Source organism: Lithobates pipiens, unplaced genomic scaffold, assembly GCF_037356315.1.
Source record: "Lithobates pipiens isolate NorthernLeopardFrog02 unplaced genomic scaffold, aLitPip1_a1.2 Scaffold_23, whole genome shotgun sequence".
Lineage (NCBI taxonomy): Eukaryota > Metazoa > Chordata > Amphibia > Anura > Ranidae > Lithobates > Lithobates pipiens.
Genome location: NW_027507785.1, coordinates 322,393,872 through 322,409,215, shown reverse-complemented (window position 1 = coordinate 322,409,215; position 15,344 = coordinate 322,393,872). Strand labels below are relative to the sequence as shown.

Below are 15,344 nucleotides of genomic sequence, written 5' to 3'. Positions count from 1 at the left end.
TCCATTTTGTGAAATAAATCATCACAGCTTATAAATATTTATACTGATTGCCAATTCATTTTTCTGGTTGGTGAGTAGAATAAAGATTATGAAGATCGTCATTTACAGAGGCAGATTTATGATTTGTAAAAGTAAAATGACCTCCTGAAGGAACGTCGTCATTGTGTTTAGTATTATGGTTTCTTTTATGTCTATTTTAATAAAACTTGTCTTTACTGATGTACTAATTATGTAGATAAGTGGTCTCCAAAGGCGGCCCGGGGGGGGGGGGGGGGAGGGGGGGGACTCTGCTTACCTTAATCTGGCACTTGGGGTACCGTTCCACTCTCTGATGACACTATTCCTCCCACTGACACCAATAATGGGGCACTATTCCTCCCACTGACCCCAGTTACGGGGTACAATTCTTCCTACTGACACCAATAATGGGGCACTATTCCTCCCACTGATGCCAATAATGGGGCACTATTCCTCTTACTGACCCCAGTTACGGGGTACTATTCCTCCCACTGACACCAATGATGGGGCACTATTCTTCCTACTGACACCAATAATGGGGCACTATTCTTCCCACTGACACCAATGATGGGGCACTATTCCTCCCACTGACCCCAGTTACGGGGTACTATTCTTCCTACTGACACCAATAATGGGGCACTATTCCTCCCACTGACGCCAATGATGGGGCACTATTCCTCTTACTGACCCCAGTTACGGGGTACTATTCCTCCCACTGACACCAATGATGGGGCACTATTCCTCTTACTGACCCCAGTTACGGGGTACTATTCCTCCCACTGACACCAATGATGGGGCACTATTCTTCCTACTGACACCAATAATGGGGCACTATTCCTCCCACTGACACCAATGATGGGGCACTATTCCTCTTACTGACCCCAGTTATGGGGTACTATTCTTCCTACTGACACCAATAATTGGGCACTATTCCACCCACTGACACCAATGATGGGGCACTATTCCTCCCGCTGACCCCAATTATGGGGTATTATTCTTCCTACTGACACCAATAATGGGGCACTATTCTTCCTAATGACACCGATGATGGGGCACTATTCCTCCCACTGACCCCAATGATGGGGCACTATTCCTTCCACTGACACCAATAATGGGGCACTATTCTTCCTACTGACACCAATAATGGGGCACTGATCCTCCCACTGACCCCAATTATGGGGTACTATTCTTCCTACTGACACCAATAATGGGGCACTAATCCTCCCGCTGACCCCAATTATGGGGTACCATTCTTCCTACTGACACCAATAATGGGGCACTATTCCTCCCACTGACCCAAATTATGGGGTACTATTCTCCCTACTGACACCAATAATGGGGCACTATTCGTAACACTGACACCAATAATGGGGCACTATTCCTACCACTTCCTACTAATACCAACATCCGGAAAGGTTGAAGGACAGTAAGCTGGCCCTTTTGTTTAGAAAGTGTGGAGCTCCCTGTAGATCATAAAATATTCCTTTCATGAGAAAAATATGGGGAAGCCATCGCTGGCCCACATTGTAAAACACTACTTACCTGCTATTCTAAATCTCTGACTTAGGCCCCTTTCACACTGGGGCAGGAGCAGCGTCGGCGGTAAAACTTTTTAGCGCCACTTTACTGTCATTTTAGAGGCGGTATTCGGCCGCCAGCGGGGCGGTTTTAACCCCCCATAGCAGCCAAAAAAGGGTTAAAACTGCCCACAAATCGCCACTGCAGTGGCACTTTGCCGGCGGTATAGCCGTGCTGCGCCACTGATTTCAATGGGCAGGAGCAGTGAAGGAAAAGTGTATACACCGCTCCTTCAATGCTCCAAAGATGCTGCTTGCAGGAGTTTTTTTTTAACGTCCCGCCAGTGCACCGCTCCGGTGTGAGAGCCCTCGGGGGCTTTTACACTGGAGACACAGCAGCGGATCTTTCAGGGCGCTTTGCAGGTGCTATTTTTAGCGCTGTAACGCCTGCAAAGCGCCCCCAGTGTGAAAGGGGTCTTGATCTTTTCCAAGCCACTGACTGGTGACCAGTATGGATGTCAGGGAAGTCAAAGAAAAGTCATACAGTCTTATATAGGGATGATCTGAGTCAGGGGTCTCCAAACTTTCTAAACAAAGGGCCAGTTTACGATCCTTTAAAATTAAGGGGACCGGCCGGTGGCAGGAGGTAGTAGAAAATGCCCTGGCATCAGTGGGAGTAAACCATGCCCCATCATTGGTGTCAGTGAGAGGAATTGTGCCCCATCTTTGGTATAATTGGGTGGGTAGAATCATGCCCCATCATTGGTGTCACTGGGACGAATTGTGGGGTTGATTTATCAAAACTGGAGAGTGCAAAATCTGGTGCCGCTGTATATGGGAGCCAATCAGCTTCTAACTTCAGCTTGATCAATGAAGCTTTGACAAAAGAACCTGGAAGCTGATTGGTTTCTATCCAGCGCTGCATCAGATTTTGCACTCTCCAGGTTTAGTAAATTAACCCCACAATTCCTCCCAGTGACACCAAGATGGGGCACAGTTCCTCCCAGTCCTTGATGTTGGATGAGAAGGCCTGGCTTGCAGTCTCCGCTCGAATTCATCCCAAAGGTGTTCTATCGGGTTGAGGTCAGGACTCTGTGCAGGTCAGTCAAGTTCCTCCACCCCAAACTCGCTCATCCATGTCTTTATGGATCTTGCTTTGTGCACTGGTCCAAACCATTTGGTGGAGGGGGGATTATGATGTGGGGGTTGTTTTTCAGGGTTTGGGCTTGGCCCTTAATTCCAGTGAAGGGAATTCTTAAGGCGTCAGCATACCAAGACACTTTGGACAATTTCATGCTCCCAGCAGTTTTGGGGATGACTGCGCACCAGTGCACAAAGCAAGGTCCATAAAGACAAGGATGAGTGAGTTTGGGGTGGAAGAACTTGACTGCCCTGCACGGAGTCCTGACCTCAATCAGATAGAACACCTTTGGGACAAATGAGAGTGGAGACTGTGAGCCAGGCCTCCTCATCCAACATCAGTGCCTGATTCTGGAAGAATGGTCAAACATTCCCATAGACACACTCCTAATCCTTGTGGACGGCCTTCCCAGAAGAGTTGAAGCCGTTATAGCTGCAAAGGGCGGGCCAACTCAATATTGAACCCTACGGACTAAGACTGGGGTGCCATTAAAGTTCATGTATGTGTAAAGGCAGGCGTACCAATACTTTTGGTAATATAGTGTATGTGTTAATGCAACATAACAAGAGGATGAAATCGACTTGTTTTTTTAAAGGTGCCATTTTTGCTTTGCCATAATTTTGGCAAAATTTTATTTTTTGCCAAATGCATTGGAGTTAATGGGGTTTGTGGAGTTGACTTGGTTATTTTTTTGAATGGTGCAATAAGCTTTTAGGGCCCTAAAATCCCACTGCACCTTTACAAAGACATATCAACTCCACTAACCCCAAAAAAATCCAATCCATGTGGCAAAAAATACAATTTTACCAAAATTTTGACAAAGCATAAAGAGTCAATTTTATTCATTCCTAGTCTTGATTCTTTTCTGGTCAGGCTCGGCGACCTAATATGGAATTCAGAAGCCAGGCAACTATTATGGAATTAAAAGTAGATCCGATTAGAATAAAAAATAAAAATAAAATAAAGTAATTTTGTATAAAAAAAAAAAAGCGATGCGTTAAAAATCCTAGCACCCCTAACAGGACAATCAGACTGATGATAGCGCTCCTTGGAATTAGCATGCTCCATGATTGTAATGATCTCTTTCATTGTAACATGATTCATCCTTGTACTGATTTTATTTCTCCGCGGGACGAGCTTACCTCGATGACATCACAAGGGTTCTCATCAAAAGATATTAAGTCTCCGTTCTGTAACAGTAAAGAGTGATGGATGGTAGGGAAATGAATAACACAATCTGGAATAATGAAAACGAGCGAACGAATATGGAAATGATGCATCTTATGACAGGCGGAGGAGGCGCTGGGGGGGGGGGGAGACACAGCCAATATTAATGATAATGACAGATAATGGCAACTATTTATCACACAAGATCAGAGGGGGGAGGTGCAAGGAGGAAATCGGAAATTTTAGGTCACAGGATGTAAAGGTCATCCTAAAGCAGAACCCTATTCTGATGGGAAAGGATGACAAAAGGAAGTGCAATTTTTCAACAAAAATCTTTAGAGTTTTATTATTATTTATTATTATTATGATGATTATTATTATTGATCATAATAGTTAACAAATATAATATAATACATATTTTTTTTTTATATGTATCTATTTTTATTATTAGTATACAATATTTTTTTTAAAAAAAAATATTGTTTTATATTAATATTAATAATAATAGTTAATAAATATAATACATACATATTGTTATTATTATTATTATTATTATTATCATTATTGTCATCATTATTATTATCATCATTATTATTATTATTTTATATTTATGTATTTTTATTAGTATACAATATTTATTTTTAAAATAAAATATTGTTTTATATTAATATTGATAGTTAATAAATATAATATAATAAATACAGATTATTATTATTTTTATTATTATTATCATTATTATTATTCATATTATTTTATATTTATGTATTTTTATTAGTATACAATATTTATTTTTAAAATAAAATATTGTTTTATATTAATATTGATAGTTAATAAATATAATATAATAAATACAGATTATTATTATTTTTATTATTATTATCATTATTATTATTCATATTATTTTATATTTATGTATTTTTATTATTAGTATACAATATTTATTTTTAAAATAAATTGTTTTATATTAATATTATTCATAATAGTTAATAAATATAATATAATAAATATATATTATTATTATTATTTTATATTTATGTATTATTAGTAGTAGTATACAATATTTATCTTTAAAATATATAGTTATAGAACACTTTCATGACAGTTCATTGCAAAAGACAAGGGGGGGCATTCTTTGGCAACTTGGAGAAAAAGAAGTTTAACTTTCACATATGGAAAGGATTCTTTACAGTAATAGCTGTAACCACGTAAGATAGTCTTTCAAAGGAAGTGGTTCTAATCTAGTGAACACAGTAGATTGCTTTAAAGTGGTTGTACACACAAACAATATGGGGGGGGGGGGGGGGGGTGGGAGGTGCAAGGGGGAAATCACTTTTGGGTCACAGGATGTAAAGATCATCTTGAAGCAGAACCCTATTGTGATCCGAAAGAATGGCATTTTGCTTTGAAAGGAAGTGTAATTTTTTAACAACGAGCTTTTATTGTTTATTATTATTAATATTAATAATAGTTAATAAATATAATACATATTATTATTATTATTATTATTTTATATTTATTTTTTAAATAAAACATTGTTTTAGAATAATATTAATAATAATAGTTAATAACAATAATATAATAAATACATAACTATTATTATTAATATTATTCTAAAACAATATTTTATTTTAAAAATAAATATTGTATACTAATAATAAAAATACATAAATATAAAATAATAATAATAATAATAATAATAATAATAATAATAATAATATGTATTTATTATATTATTATTTTATATTTATGTATTTTTATTATAAGTATACAATATTTATTTTTAAAATAATATATTGTTTTAGAATAATATTAATAATAATAGTTAATACATATAATATATTAAATACATATTATTTTTATTATTATTATTATTAATATTTTATAGATATATTTATGTATTTTTATTATTAGTATACAATATTTATTTTTAAAATATACAGTTATAGAACACTTTCATGACAGTTCATTGCAAAAGACAACGGGGGCGCTCTTTTGCACCTTGGAGAAAAAGACGTTTAACCTCCACATATGGAAAGGATTATTTACAGTAACAGCTGTAACCACATAAGATAGTCTTCCAAAGGAGGTGGTTCTAATCTAGTCAACACAGTAGATTGCTTTAAAGTGGTTGTACCCCTTACATGTACCCAGTGAAGTGACTGGGCTCCGGTGATACACAGAGATACAACAAGTCATCCTACAGAAGTTGTACCTGTTTATCTGCAGTTTTTTCTTCTCTACATATGTTCAAAGTGGTAAATTTTAAAGCTTACCTGAGAGTTCAGGAAAAAAAAAGGGTGCGGAGAACTAAAATTACACACTGCAGAGATCAGTAGGGAGAGCCCCTTCACACAGCACACAGGAACAGACCATCGATCATAGGCTGTCAATCACAGGCTGTGTGTTGGAGCTCCCCACCCCGTCACCATTTTTCTCTTGGTGTTAGCAAAACTTGTCGGGAGTGACTCTTGTTGATAGCAGTGTCCCTATAGCAAGCCATTTGCTCTGGGGGCACTCGTAGATGCTCGCTCCTGAGCCTGTTCTGTGTGTCCAAAAGAACTCCATGATCTTTGGTTCCATCCTCCAATCCCTGTGATACTTTTCATATCCTGTAGGTTTGTCTGACACAGATCAGCCCCCTGCTGCAGCCTCTCACCTTGTGTCTTGCTACAAAGTTACAATGTTGCGGTTCTAGTATGGGGGGGGAGGGGTGACTGAAGTCATTCTTCCTCCTGCCTTCTAAGTCATTCTTCCTCCTGCCTTCTATGAAGTTACAATGTTACATGCTGCCCTATGAGGGAGGGGGGACTGAGGAAATGCTTCCTCCGGCCTGCAGCAGACGGGTGGCATCATCCCAGCCCAGGAAAGGTCAGTGCCTGGAGCTGGAGGTTGGCTTTTTATTGTATAACGATGAGGACTTTTGTAAAAAAAATTATCCAATTTTCATACATTGCGGAATGTTCGGTGCTTATTCATATTGGCTTATAAAGTTATTATGGGTCATCTTTAACCACTTGCCAACCGCACTATAGGCAAATGACGGCTACAGCGTGGTCATCCAGTTCTTGGAGGGCGTCTGGTGGCGTCTTCCCAGAACCACGCCCCCTGCGCATCCGCTGCAGTGCGTATTTGGTGTGCTCTGCGATCGGGGTAAATGGCCAATCACAGCTGATCACAATGTAAACACACTTGCTGGTTATTGGCATTCCTTTCCTCACGCGCTGTCACAGGGTGAGGAGAGGAGAGCTGGTAACCGGCAAGTGTGAAAGGAAACATCTACACTCATAATCAGGGCACTGATTATCGGTGCAGCCCCAACAGTGCTGCCTATCAGTCCCCATCAGTGCTGACAAGCAGTGCCCATCATGCTGCCAATGAGTGCCCATCAGTGCTGCCAATCAGTGCCCATCAGTGCTGCCTATCAGTGCCCATCAGTACTGCCAATGAGTGCCCAATGATGCCAATAGGTGTTCATCAGTGCCCATCATGCTGCCAATGAGTGCCCATCAGTGCTGCCAATCAGTGCGCATCAGTGCTGCCTATCAGTCCCCATCAGTGCCTATCATGCTGCCAATCAGTGCCCATCAGTGCTTCCAATCAGTGCCCATCAGTGCTTTCAATCAGTGCTAATCAGTCCTGCCAATCAGTGCTGCCTATCAGTGCACATAAGTACTGCCAATGAATGCCCATCTGTGCCCATTGGTGCCACCGAACAGTGCCGCCTATTAGTGTCCATCAGTGACGCATATCAGTGCCCAGCAGTGCTGCCTCATCAGTGTCACAGCCTGAGGAGAGGAGAGCTGGTAACTGGCAAGTGTGAAAGGAGACATCTACACTCATAATCAAGGCACTGATTATCGGTGCAGCCCCAACAGTGCCCATCAGTTCTGCCTATCAGTCCCCATCAGTGCTGCCAATCAGTGCCCATCATGCTGCCAATGAGTGCTCATCGGTGCTGCCAATCAGTGCTGCCTATCAATGCCCATCAGTACTGCCAATGAGTACCCATTAGTGATGCCAATCGGTGACCATCAGTGCACATCAGTACTGTCAATGAGTGCTCATCAGTACTGCCTATCAGTGCCCATCAGTGCTACCAATCAGTGCCCATCAGTGCTGCTAATGAGTGATTATCAGTGCTGCCAATCAGTGTTGCCAATCAGTGCCCATCAGGGATGCTAGTCAGTGTCCATCAGTGCGCATCAGTGCTGCCAACCAGTGCTGTCTATCAGTGCCCATCAGTACTGCCAATGAGTGCCCATCATCAATCAGTGACCATCACTGCGCATAAGTGCTGCTAATGAGTACCCATCAGTGCTGCCTATCAGTGCCCATCAGTGCTGCCTATCAGTATCCATCAGTTCTGCCTATCAGTGCCCATCAGTGCTGCCAATGAGTACCCATCAGTGCTGCCTATCAGTGCCCATCAGTGCTGCCAATGAGTATCCATCAGTGCTGCCTATCAGTGCCCATGAGTGCTGCCAATCAGTGCCCATCAGTGCAGCCTCATTGGTGCCCATCAGTGGTGCCTCATCAGCGCACATGAGTGTAGGAGAAAAATTACTTCTTTGCAAAATTTTATGACAGAAACTAAAAAATTCTTATTTTTTATTTTTTTACATTTTTTTTCTTTTTTCATTTGTTTAGCAAAAAATAAAAAAGCCAGTGGTGATTAAATGCCTCCAAAATAAAACTCTTTATAAAAATGTCATGTGGGTACAGTGTAGCATGACCGCACAATCGCCATTCAAAGTACGACAGCGCTGAAAGCTGAAAATTGGCCTGGGCAGGAAGGGGGTGAGAGTGCCCGGGAGGCAAGTGAAGTAATCAGAACACCAACATGAAAAGCTCTTTAAATAAAAAGACAACAATTCCTCCAGAAGTATCGGTTCCTTGGTGTTTCCGAGTGATAGAAGAAGCCGCGGAACTATCAGCCATCGGCAGAATGATGCTCTACATTTATTCTACATTTAACTCCTACAGATCCAGTCTGCAGACGATGGCGCGCTGCTGTAAACCTGTCTTTAAACTTCAATTTCTTCACTCAGAACAGAAATCCATTTATATCACATCAAGCATCATAATCTGCAGTAATTACTCTTCCCTCCAACTGCGCGAGGGAAAATGTCGTTGCGCTATAAATGAACTGGGGGATTATAATAAAGAGCAATTATAGTGAAACTCATTAAAACCCGTTACATGTGATAAGAATTCCTTCACATATAAACTAGATAATTACAAACAAAGAAAGTGTTGCAGATCAGAAAATGGCACCCTTGTCTGCTATAGGATCTGCTGGTCACAGCATGCTGGCACTTGTAGTGTAGCAAAAGTTGAAGGACCATGTTGTCTCCATATCTGGGTTCGCTTTATCGCGTTTTCTTTAAACACTTCCTAAAAAAAAAAAATCGAATTCATTGTATCGCAAGGCTGGCTATAGATACGCACGCATTGAACATCCAAGGGTTCATCTCAAAGTGGACTTGAACTCAAAAAGTTATGGAGAACACCTAGAAATGTCGATTGAGTTTAAAAAGGTCTAAAAAGACATGTCGGTGGTTCGATCGGCAGAGGCGCCCATTGTCACATGTCTAAGGACTGATCGGAATGAACATCCGGATATTTTTATCTTACCAAGAACTTGGTGAAATACTTAACTTGGTTATTGGTGAAATTAAGTCTTGGATGTTCGTTAGACCAGATGACTCCAACCTATCCTTACACATTTGACAATGGGGGTCTCTACTGATTGGACCACCGACAGCTTTTTTAGAACTTTTAAAACTCTTCTAGTTCAAGCATCCACTTGAGAACCAGGAGCAGGGGTCTCCAAACTGTGGCCCGGGGGCCGGATGCAGCCCTTTGCTAGCCTTCATCCGGCCCTTGGGGCACTATTGCTCCCAATGACATGAGACACTATTCCTCCCACTGACACCAACAATGGGGCACTATTTCTTCCACTAATACCACTGAGGGGGCACTACTCCCTCTCTTACTGACCACCAACACCGAGGCCCTGTTTATTCTCTTGATGCTCGGCCCAGGGCATTTTCTCCCCCCACTGGCCAGAATCCGGCCCCCCTAAAGTCTGAAGGACAGTAAACTGGCCCTTTGTTTGAAAAGTTTGGAGACCCCTGACCAAGAGGATCCAAGATTGGGACCTTGGTGGCATCAAGAGCATCCTGCGTTGAGATAGGATATTCTCTACCTGCGCACACATGGATGGTCGTGTTTTTCTACCCCATAGGGTTACCGTAACTTAAAGAGGAAGTAAACCCTGATGGGTTTACTTCCTCTTTTTTTCCCTGCAAAGGTAAAGCATAATGGACTACTATGCATCGCATAGTAGCTCATTATGTGTCACTTACCTGACACAGGAGCCAGCGAAGTCGCCGCTGTCCCCTGTAGTCCGCCGCATCCATGTTGCTTGTGGCGTCTCGCAGCTCCAACGAATCACAGCGGCGCAACCGCGATGACGTCACTCCCGCGCATGCGCACGGGAGTCGCGTCTCTTAGCTCCGCCGCTGCCATACGGCGAAGCCGCGATGAAGTCACTCCCGCGCATGCGCACGGGAGTCGACAAATTAGGCAAATCCATTCTTGGATTTGCCGCATTTAGTGCGCCTGCACGCCGCTGTCTACGGCGCATGCGCCGTAGACAGCGGTGCCCATTTTCGGGCAAATATCTCCTAAACCATATAGGTTTAGGAGATATTGCTTGGACCTACAGGTAAGCCTTAATCTAGGCTTACCTATAGGTCCAAGTTGTTTGGAAGGGTTTACTTCCTCTTTAACAGATGTAAGTTATTCTTTCTTATCAATCCAACCTTTTCAGCTACTTTTCATTTTTGGGCCAACGTACTACACTATAAGGGTTCTCCCGTCTCCCTCTTTTCTTTTCCACCCAGAGCTACCCCGTTGGTCAGTCATTTTGAGACCAAACCCCACAGGTTTTCTAGTGGCCACCACATCCTAAGTTAGAAATGTTAATTGTACCTAAGCAGTACCCTAAAAATTTTATCTTCTTCTGGAAATCCTCTTGAGAAATAGCAGTGCACTTTCTGGTATATGAGTGTGTGCCTAGGCACTCCTGTTCTGCAACCTCAGAGCTGTATATCTGTAGTGTGAGATCTAGCACCTGTGTGAGGGACCTAGCACCTGATGACGCTGTCTGCTGTAACCAGACACTCTTCTGGCATACAGCCACCTAGTGGCAGGCTAGCTAGCTGCACCTGCCTACAAGTGCGCCTAGCCACTCCTGTTCTGTAGCAAAGAGGAAAGGGATACTAAGTATCCCTAGCTCAGACTTTTAAGGCATACGAAACAATAGTGAAGTATAGAAAAATAACAATGTTTATTAGGAAATACAATACATGAATAGAGCGTTCAAAGGTTAAAAATCATATATAATGATACAGAGTATACAGTGAGCCCTTGTGCGTGTATTTCCTAATAAACATTTTTTCCAAACTTCACTATTGTTTCCAATGTCTTAAAAGTCTGACCTAGGGATACTTAGTTAGTATCCCTTTCCTTTTTGTTCCCCTTTAATCTACGGAAGTGGCTATGTGAGTGCCCTCTTTCTTACTTTATCCTGTTCTGTAGCCTCATTGCTGCATATCTGCAGTCTGAGTTCATCCAAGGCAGTGGAGTGAGCAGTGGCGGCCGCTCATAAGGGGTGCTGCCATCCTAATCTCCATGCAGGACGCCGGATGCATGGATTTCAATGTTTTTTTTTTTTTTGTTGAAGCATGTGATTAGAGCCTGAGGCTCTAATTGGCTTCAAAAAGGGTGGGTTCCGGGCGCAAAGCACTGCGCCTGAGCCCATCCATTTGTGTGACATTAGCGAATTAATATTCGCTAATGCCTTCCTGCTTCTCCTCCCGGAAATCAGGAAGCATGTCCTGGCCGGGAGTCCTAGAACCCGAGACGCAACCGCCGGGACTCGGGAGGAGATGCAGAGGGGAAGCCACCAAAGCTGCGACCTGGATGGGGTAAGTACGGGGCTGGCGGGTGGCCTGGTGGGTGCAAGTGAAGCAGCAATCAAGCGGGCGATCGATTGACCGGGGGGGGCAGATTTGTTCCCCCCCAAAAAAATTGAGCACCGGTCGCCACTGGGAGTGAAATTTGGTGATGTCACAACTGTGCTGTTCTCCTTGCTGGAGGCTCCAACAGAAGGAAGCAAAGCCCTGCCTCTACCAAGATGGCCGCCTCCACGCAGAGACACAGTGCAGAAAAAGCATGGTACGTCAGTGATGGGGAATAGATCAGCTGCAGGGATCCCAGAAGCAATACCAGTAAATAGTCCTTCAATCCCCAATCCTGTCTTTTTCAGTTGACAATCCCATTCATTTTGGATGAGCCAATCCAAAACAAGGAAGCCTCTCAACCCAATGCATGTAAAAAGCTATCAACCACATTCAGAATGCGTGCTTTATTGTCCCAAAAAAAAATTCCATGTGCAAACTCCTACATTGGTCCTGTCCACCCGATGCGGATACATGTCATGGCACAGAAGAACGTAGAGGCTGATTGGCAGCCAACGGGTGAGGACTGGAGCGCGGTTAAATCAAGGAATGCGAAAGCTCCTGGATTTGACCATTTTTTATAAATATGTTCCTGAGAAATTGTAGAGCAGTCAATTTATTGGTGCTCAGAGGGGAGATATTACACATTCTGCTCTTTTTTTTTGTGTAAAATATATTCAAATATATTCAAATGAAATCCTTCCCACAATTCCTTGATACATCATTATAGTCTGCGCTGCGGCAACATTAATAAACACGTGGGACACCTATATGTTCCTGCCGGAGAATTAAGATCTGTATTAAGGGGAAAATGTCAGCTTGTTTAATGTCATGTGAACATCTTCCTCTAACTCCTGGACCAGCGATTATGCGTCATTCTTATGTAGCGATAAACTCTGCGCTGTCAGCGCTGTCTGAAGATGTATAGGAGATTGCAGGTGCGCTGCATAATTAACGCTCCGAGTTGGAAGATTTAACTATGGATTTCAAGGGGTAGAGGAAAATGTACTGTCACATATATCCTACCTCACAAGTATTATTTTTCTACAGTACAGGAGGGAGCTGACATTTACAATGTAGCAATAAAGGAAAAAAAAAAAAGTGGAAAAGATCAAGAAAGAAAATTAAAGAAAAGGAATTAAAAAAGAACAGAAAAGCAAAGAGGTGGCCAAAGGGAAAATAAAACAGGAGAGGAGCAAAACTAAAAAAGAAGGAAAAGAGAAAAGACGAAAAATAGAACAAAATACAAAAGGAGAGAAAATGAAATGAAGAGAAGGAAAGTAAGAAAAAAAAAAAAAAGGTAGGGAGGGAAGAAAGTGAAATTAAGGAATTGAATGTACTGGAAAGGAAAGAAGGGAACATTGGAGAAAGGAAGCTAAAGAAAGGAAAAGAAGTGAAAGCGATGGGAAAAAAAGGAAAATAAATTTTAGGAAGGGAAAAGAAAGAAGGAAGAGAGGGTGAAAGAAAAAATGAAATCAGAAAGGGGAAGGAAAGGAATGTAGGAAGAAAAAGAATAAGCAAACAGGAGAAAAAGGGATGGGATGGAGGTGAAAAAAAGAAAGGAGGGGAAGAGAATGAAAAATTAACAAAGGGAAAGAAAGTGGGAGAAAGTAAGTTAAAGAAAGGAAGGAAGTGAAAGTAAGGGAAGGGAAAAGAACAGAACAGAACAGAATGAAGGAAAAGGAAAAAGGGAAAATAAATTCAGAAAGGGGAAAGGACATAGGAATGAAGGAAGAAGCTGATATAGAATGGAACATCAGAGGGACAAGGAATGAGAGAAGGAAAAGAGAATAGAAGAAAAATAGACCATAAAAAGGAGAGAACAGGAAATTAAGAGAAGGTAAGTAAGAAAAAGGTAGGAAGGGAAAAACATGAAAGAAAGGAATGGAAAAGAACGGAAAATGGTGAAGAAAAAGAAAGTGGGGAAAAGAAAATGAAAGAAAGGAAAGGAAGCAAAAGGTAAAGGAATGGGAAAGGAAGAAATAAAGGCAAAGGGAGTGATGGAAAAAGGGAAAATAACATTTAGGAACTGGAAGGGAAAGGAAAGAAGGAAGAGGAGGTGAAAGGAAAAATGAAACAGGAATTGGACAAAGGAAAGGAAAAGATGGAAAGTAAGAAATATCGGTAAACAGGTAGGTAGGGAAGGAAGTAAAAAAAAAGTGAATGTAAAGGAATGAGGGGAAAGGAAGTGGGGAGAAAGAAGAAAAAGTAGAGGAAGGGAAAAGAAAGGAATGAAGACAAAGAAAATGAGGGGGGAGGGGGGGGGGGGGGGTAAAATCAAGAAGGCAGGAAGGAAGAAAGGAAAAGAAAAAGAAGTGAGGGGACAAAAGGGACAGGAAATGGGGGAAGGGGAGGGAAATTGGAAGTAAAAATAATGAAAAGAAAGGAAGTAAGGAAAGGAAACAGATGAAATGAGGAAAAGAAAGGAGGGCAAGGCAGAGAAGGAATGATGGGAATGGAAGTGAAGGGGATAGGAAAGGAAAAAAAAGAAAGAGAAAGAAATAAAGGGAAATTAAGTGAAAGAAAATGAAGAGAAGGAAGAGAAGATAAAGGAAGAAAAGAGAGGGCAAAAGAAGAGAAGTGCAGGGAATAAAAAGTGAAGTGAAGAAGAAGGTGGGGGTTGGTTGAAGGGAAGGAACATGGTGAAAGGAAACTGAAGGTACAGTAGGAGAAAGGTAAGGGAATTTAAGAAAAAACACAGTAGGTGAATGGAAAGGGAAAATAAATAAAGGGGAAGGGGAACAGAAAAGAATAATGACAGAGGACAGGTTCAAGAATGGTATCCAGTGGAAGTTTTAGCTCATTTTTGTCTAGGGTACCATTAGAAAAAATCTTTTACTTCCCTTATCCCTCACCTTGGCAGGCTCCTCCTCTCTGTGCACCCAATCCCGTAAAGCCAAATCTCTTTAGAGTTCTGTCCGTTGGCTGACAAAATATAACATACAATGCATGACCAGCAGAACTGCATTATTAGTGAAGGGCCCAAAGGGCCGACCCACAACCTGGAGCATCGGAGGGGAGAAGAGAGTGCTGGCAGCCAGAGGAGTGAAGGATAAGGTAAGTACAGGGTACCCCGGGGCAAACAAACCCATAAACTCTTGCAGTGCAGGGGAGGTCCTACTACTTGGGCATAACTTTTACTTCCTCGGCGTTCAGCTTTAAATAACCTAAAATGTAACTAAAATCTTCTAAGGAGCGGCCGCCACTCTGTGCGCTGACAGATGGTGTCTGTATCTCAGATGGTTCATGATTGAATTGAATCTGCTATAGTCCACGTTTGTCCTTGAAAAACGTAAATTCCTGTAAAGGACACCGCAACTTGTCATTATTTTTCTAATATTTATACAAGGAAGACACTCTCAATGTATTCTCATCAGAGTATCTGACAGTCCATTGCCTTATTGAGGAATATTGAAAGATTTTTTTTTTTTTTAAAGTAATAAGCTGCAAAGGCAGGAAAGGTCACTGTCTAAA

General features: G+C 41.7%; 1 protein-coding gene across 20 annotated transcripts in view; it reads right to left on the bottom strand.

The window, feature by feature from the left end:
- Nucleotides 1–15,344, bottom strand: part of DAB1 (DAB adaptor protein 1) — a 1,102,825-nt gene that overhangs the window by 83,562 nt on the left and 1,003,919 nt on the right. For 9 of the 20 annotated variants that reach the window (XM_077450623.1, XM_077450620.1, XM_077450616.1 and 6 more), the window contains one exon: nt 3,819–3,866. The exons of the other annotated variants lie outside the window; for them this stretch is intronic. In XM_077450623.1, the coding sequence (XP_077306749.1) occupies nt 3,819–3,866 (48 nt within the window). The remainder of the gene's footprint in view (nt 1–3,818; nt 3,867–15,344) is intronic. 20 annotated transcript variants of the gene reach the window in all.